Raw genomic sequence first — 6,000 nt, forward strand, 5'->3', positions numbered from 1 at the left:
GCATAAAGGAGCTTGAAAACCGAATCTGTAACCTGAGCTGTAGCTTGATCTCTAGGGAGGGGGGCGGGGGTGGGGGGTAAGGCTTGGGACAGATAGGATGTGGGGCCTGGGATGCCCAGGTGACAGCATCACAGGTCATCTAGGGACAGTCTCAGCCACTCCCTTTCCAGACAGAGACGGATGCCCAGAAGGGGAAGGCGAACTAATGCCTCACCTGGGCGTTCAGTCATAGGGAGTTGGAGCATCTATGCATTGGAATGCTCAGGTTACACGGTGAAGTTTGAAAATCAAAAGCAGCAAGCGGTTTACTGAGCAACACTCAACAGTTTCCACTCAGGAGGCTGAGGGAGGAAGTCAGAGCGGTTTCTTCCCAGGAACTGCTTTAGCGACGAACCCAGAGTCCCGTTTCCCTCCACCCGCCACGACTTCTGATTGCAAGAGATAACAAGGACCAAGAGACATCTGCTTTAGGACGGCCCTTGTCAATTGAGAGCACCCAGGGAGAATTCTAGTGGTGAGGAGTTGGAAAAACTCTATCAGATCCAAGATTCAGAACAAGCTTGACTTCTGTCAGGAGATGCCTAGGACTCTGGTTTGGGAGAACTCGTATGAATTCCTTTGAACATGAGAATTTGTATATATCTAGCAGGAGACACAATCTGCTCTCAGTGGAAGGCTTGGGGACTCCCAGGACTGTTCGCAGAAGACAAAGTAAAACAGCACAAACTGGAGATTCTAGTCTGAGGGTCCTTTGCCTGATATTTTTTAGGTTCAACCTCGACTTACAGTGTATAGATTCACTAGTATGAGTTTGTTGAGTTATAATGGAGATAATAAAATGCAGATTTTTAAATGTTTATTTTTGAAAGAGATCAAGGAAGGGGGGAGGGGCAGAGAGAGACAGAGACAGAAACAGAGCTCAAGAGGGGTGGGGCCGAGACAGAGAGACAGAGACAGAGAGACAGAGTGAGAGCAGGGGAGGGGCAGAGAGAGAGGGAGGCACAGATACTGAAGCATGGTCCAGGCTACAAGCTGTCAGCACAGAGCCTGATGCGGGGCTCGAACTCACAAACTTTGAGATCATGACCTGAGCTGAAGTTGGATGCTTAACTGACTGAGCCACCCAGGCGCCCCTAAAATGTAGATTTTAAGTGTATAATTTGATGAGTTTTGATAAATGTGTACACGTGTGTAAAGACGACCTCATTCAAGATGTAGTGCATTTTTATTAATCCAACAGTTTAAGCAAAATTTAAAAATTAGACTGTAATAACTGGCTCAAACTTAATTTGTTTCTAAGTGTTGTGCACTTCCTGCCTTGTTTTTCAAAGGTGAAAAACATCTTTTTGTACCAGTTGGGACGCTTTAAGAACAAATTTAAACCGAAGTATAGAGAGAGGCTCTCATAAGTCTGTCTGCCAACGAGTGATAACAATTGTTCTCAACCTGAGGTTTATTCTTCTGGATTTTCAGATTTGTTTATTTAAGTAATTTCTGCACAATGGGACTCTTAAACTCACGACCCCAAGAATCAAGGGTCACACGTGCTACGGACTGAGCCAGCCAAATGCCCTTTCTTTCAGATTTTTGTCTGTTTCTCTAATTCTACCTTTACTTATTTAAAAAAATGTTTTAAGTTTATTTATTTTGAGGTGGGGGGTGGGGAGGCTCAGGGAGGGCAGATAGAGAGGGAGAGAGAGTCCCAAGCAGGCTCTGCATTGTCAGCACAGAGCCCAACGTAGGGCTAGAACCCGCGAACTGCGAGATCATGACCTGAGCCGTAATAGAGTCAGACACTTGACTGAGCCACTCAGGCTCCCCTCTAATTCTGCTTTTAAAGAACAATTCTATACATGATGCAAATGATCTTTTTTTTTTTCCTTTTTTTTTTTTTTTAAGAGAATACTAGATATATTTACATCGATATATCTAGATATCTATGTATCTAGATATATGTCCAAATCCAAGGAGATTGTCTAGATCCAGGGAGATTATATTAATGAACACTTTTTAAAAGTCTATAAGATAATGCCTTTTACCCATACTGTCCTATATACTAGATATTATTAACTCTTGAATCTTAACCTGATTAAAAATATTTTTATTTTCCTGTCTTTGTAAGAAAAATGGCCTTATTATTGAACATCTTTTCCAACATAAGCTTACTCTTTGTATTTCTTCTCTTGAAAGGAGCCTTTTTGTTGGTCTTCTCTGCAGACTATTTCTATTTTTAAAAATTTTTATCTAGCACCTAGTGCCTGGCACATAGTAGTAGGCAGTCGTTACTGTCCCATAACTAGGTGTGTGTGTCATGCAAATTTACATCATTTTCAAGAGTATGGAGGGTACTACATTGAGCCCTCTTGGGGGCAACATCCAGCATCAGTAATTATCTGCCTGAGGCCAATCTCGGCCTTGCTGTCTTCATCCACTGCCCACTCCCACACTGATGGTTTTAAAGGGCATCCTGTGAAATGATTACTTTTTGAGAGTTCTTTGGAATATAGGGATTTTAACTCTTTGGTCATGTGAGTAACAAGTCCCCCCCCCCCCCCTTCCATTTGTCTTTGAGTATATAATGATATTTTGGGGCCATGTTGATTTTAAACATTCATGTTCCAACATCTGTCAGTCTTTTCCTGTAGGGTTTCTGGGCTTTGTGTCATTATCAGAAAGGCCTCAGCCACCGAAGTTTATAAAAACACTTTCTTTGATTATATTTAAGAAATAGATTTAAAAGCTTTCATTCATCTAGAATTAGATTTCAGTCTAAGAGAAGGAAGGATTACATGCTTTTAATTTTTTTTTTTTTTTTACATTTTTATTTTTGAGAGACAGAGACAGAGCACAAGCGGGGGAGGGACAGAGAGAGGAGACCCAGAATCCGAGGCAGACTCCAGGCTCTGAGCTGTCAGCACTGAGTCTGACACAGGGGTCAAACTCACAAACCGTGAGATCACGACCCGAGCCGAAGTCGGACGCTCAACTGACTGAGCCACCCAGGCGCCCCAGGATCACATGCTTTTAAATGGTCCCTTGCTTGATAAAGATTCATATTAAAACTTTTTACAGACACAGTAAAAAAGTTTCCCTGCTAAACTGTATACAAGCAGTTTAATCAGTATAAAATGATTCCTAATAAAGAGCATTAACTATGTGTAAGCGACCTTGGAGTAAGAAGGTGGGATCCAATCAGACGTGCTCAGTTCCCTCCATCTTCCTAGCACTGGTTTTAAATCTTTGGGTGTCAGTTGAGTGTCAAAGGCATTTGCATGTTTGCTCCTATTAGAACTTTCTGAAACAGGCCCTGTTTGCTCCAGATTTATCACTCTCCCGCTATTCTGGAGATTAGTGGTCACCTTCACCCCTTCCTAATTGAAAAAGGCACTGGGCTGTCATTACAGCCAGGAATGGTGGGCTGGCCCAGCGGGAGGGGCAGGCTAGCGTGAAGGTGGCCATCTTTGCCTGTGTCAGGTGCTCACTCCCTGTGTCCTTCTCGCAGGCACATCCTCATCTGCCTCGCTGCCTACCTGGGCTGTGTATGCTTTGCCTACTTTGATGCAGCCTCCGAGATCCCTGAGCAGGGCCCCGTCATCAAGTTCTGGCCCAGCGAGAAGTGGGCCTTCATCGGCGTGCCTTACGTGTCCCTCCTGTGTGCCAGCAAGAAATCACCAGTCAAGATCACGTGATGGCATGGCCGTGGTGGCTTGGCTTCTCTGCTTATTTTCCCTGATGCACGGGCTCCCTTTGCCAGCAAAGACAGCCGGGGGCTTGCAGAGTCCGGGGGAGGGCCTGTCTTTTAAAAGTTCTGTTCCCGTGGGCTCAACTAACGTGTCTGTGGCCCGCCAGGACTCTACCACGCAGGGGGAGGAAGGTCTTCCCCTTTCCCAAAGATGGAAAGTGGAGGGCTGAGGGGCACCAGGTGGAACTTCTCAGCCTCTTCCAGATGCGGTAGTTTGTTGGGCTGTATCCTTTCTGGCAATGGCAGAGCAGTCCCTCGGGGAGCCCATTTCCCAGTGGGAGTTGGGTCCAGACTCGACCATTCCCATGTGCTCTCCGTGTCAACTCTCCTGCTGACCGACAGGCCCTGCGACAGACTCAGACCTCTGTCTGATGGAAGATCCCAGGGATTTTCGTTTGAGGAAACTGTCCTAAAACAAGACCAAGCCAATGAAATCCACACAGGGCTAATGGCTAAGGAGGCATCCATGTAGAGCTCTCCATAACCAGGTTTTACATGCACTTGTGAATCTTTTCTCTACTACCTCTGCTGAGAGATGGGGATTTGACTTCAGAGGAGGGTGAAGCAGACGAGAAAAACCCTCTGTGCCAAAAGCTACACTCTGCTTTAAGCCATTCTTGAAGATGAGCGCAATTTTTAGATGTGGACATTGTTGGTCCCCTCCCCAAACCAACGGTCACACACACACACACAGGATAGTTGTGGTGTGAGCAGTCTGCACACAGACCCCCCGCTCCTTAGTGCCGAGCTCCGTAAGGTCAGGCCTCATGACAATCACGGTGGGAGTCCTGCCTGGTTCAACGTCTGGAGCAGACATGAAGTTCTGGAAACTTGTGCTGATTGGAAGCCTTCTGGATGCTCTTCCATTTGGAAGTTATCCCCCAAAATGTCACCTCTTCTTTCTGCAAGATTTCCTGCGGGAATCATACTCCATATTCTCCCAGTACAAGGTGCTTCCTGTGGTTTCTCCAAGGATTTGATAGCTGCTTTTCTCTAGAACTGTGGCTCTTTGGGTCGTTGGTGCAGCAGGCAATGCTGTTGGCCTTCTCAGTTTTTCCTCACCTGAAGGGACACTAGCCAAAACTAATCTCTTCATTGGGCCGAATGAAGACTCTAAAACGGTCATCAAGGTGTGAGGGGGAATGCATGACCTCAGGGATACTCACTTTAACTCACATCTCCCGCTTTGCAACATTCCATCATGAAAGAGGGCAGGACAGACATGTCCTTGTGTGGATGGGAGTCCTGTCGCTAAGAATCTAATAAGAATTGGGCAGGACCAGCATGTGGCAGGTCTAGGAACTTTGGCTCCAGTTAGAATTTGCACAGGATCGAAGGTGAAAAGTCCAATAAGGAACTGAATTGAGAGTTTAAAAATGAAGGACTTTATTCTGCTTCTGTGGTTTTCAAGTTATTTTTAGCAGAACCCTATCTGCAATAAGAAATCATCAAGGAACCCAAATGTGTGATAGATGGTGCATTCTAGTAGTTTAAATTTAAGGCTAAACTTCTACATTTCCCTTAATATCATGCAGCGAAAAATGCAAGTTAAATTGGTGGTTTCCATGGTAAAAAATTTGGGATTGAATGAGTGTACCCTGTTTATTATAGCTTAAAAATATACTTTAAAAATGGTATTTAAGTATTTGTGGGGCTTCTAGTGTACTTCTGAGACCTAGGTGGTTCATGAACTACCTAGAATTTTGTTTTGTTTTTAAAATTTTTAATGTTCATTTTTCAGAGAAAGAGACAGAGCACAAATGGGGGAGGGGCAGAGAGAGAGGGAGACACAGAATCCGAAGGAAAATCTGAGCTGTCAGCACAGAGCCCAACGAGGGGCTTGAACCCACAAACTGTGAGATCATGACCTGAACTGGAGTCAGATGCTTAACCAACTGAGCCACCCAGGCGCCCTGGAACCACCTAGAGTTTTAAAACTGCTGTTCAGTCTTTTGGGTTTAAAGTCTAGAATTTTTTCAAAGGGAATTAGACTGTCCTCACTTCAGATGGACTTCCCAGGTTTGGATTCTGGTGTCATTCATTCTGGAGTATAAAAATGCTCCAAAGTAGGGGGAAGCTTTGATTTACTTTAAGTCCAGCTGTCTTATTGTGGAAGCATACATGAGGAGAAGGGGCCGTGGGAAGTGTTTGTGCTCTATGGGAGGTTTAATTTCCATCTCAAGGGCTCCTCAGTGATGAGAGCATTGTTCCAGCAGTTAAGGAGGGTGTGGGTCTCTCCATCAGGTAAAGGGGTAGGT

At 45.0% G+C, this 6,000-nt stretch overlaps 1 protein-coding gene across 1 annotated transcript in view; it reads left to right on the top strand.

Annotated features, from left to right (window-relative positions):
• ACER2 (alkaline ceramidase 2) overlaps positions 1–5,504 on the top strand; it is a 32,090-nt gene extending 26,586 nt beyond the window's left edge. The window contains exon 6 of the mRNA XM_042912943.1: positions 3,503–5,504. Within this exon, the coding sequence (XP_042768877.1) occupies positions 3,503–3,689 (187 nt within the window). The 3' untranslated portion in view covers positions 3,690–5,504. The remainder of the gene's footprint in view (positions 1–3,502) is intronic.
• Positions 5,505–6,000: the final 496 nt, after the last annotated feature.

The sequence above is a fragment of the Panthera leo genome, chromosome D4, assembly GCF_018350215.1.
Source record: "Panthera leo isolate Ple1 chromosome D4, P.leo_Ple1_pat1.1, whole genome shotgun sequence".
In the NCBI taxonomy this organism is placed as follows: domain Eukaryota; kingdom Metazoa; phylum Chordata; class Mammalia; order Carnivora; family Felidae; genus Panthera; species Panthera leo.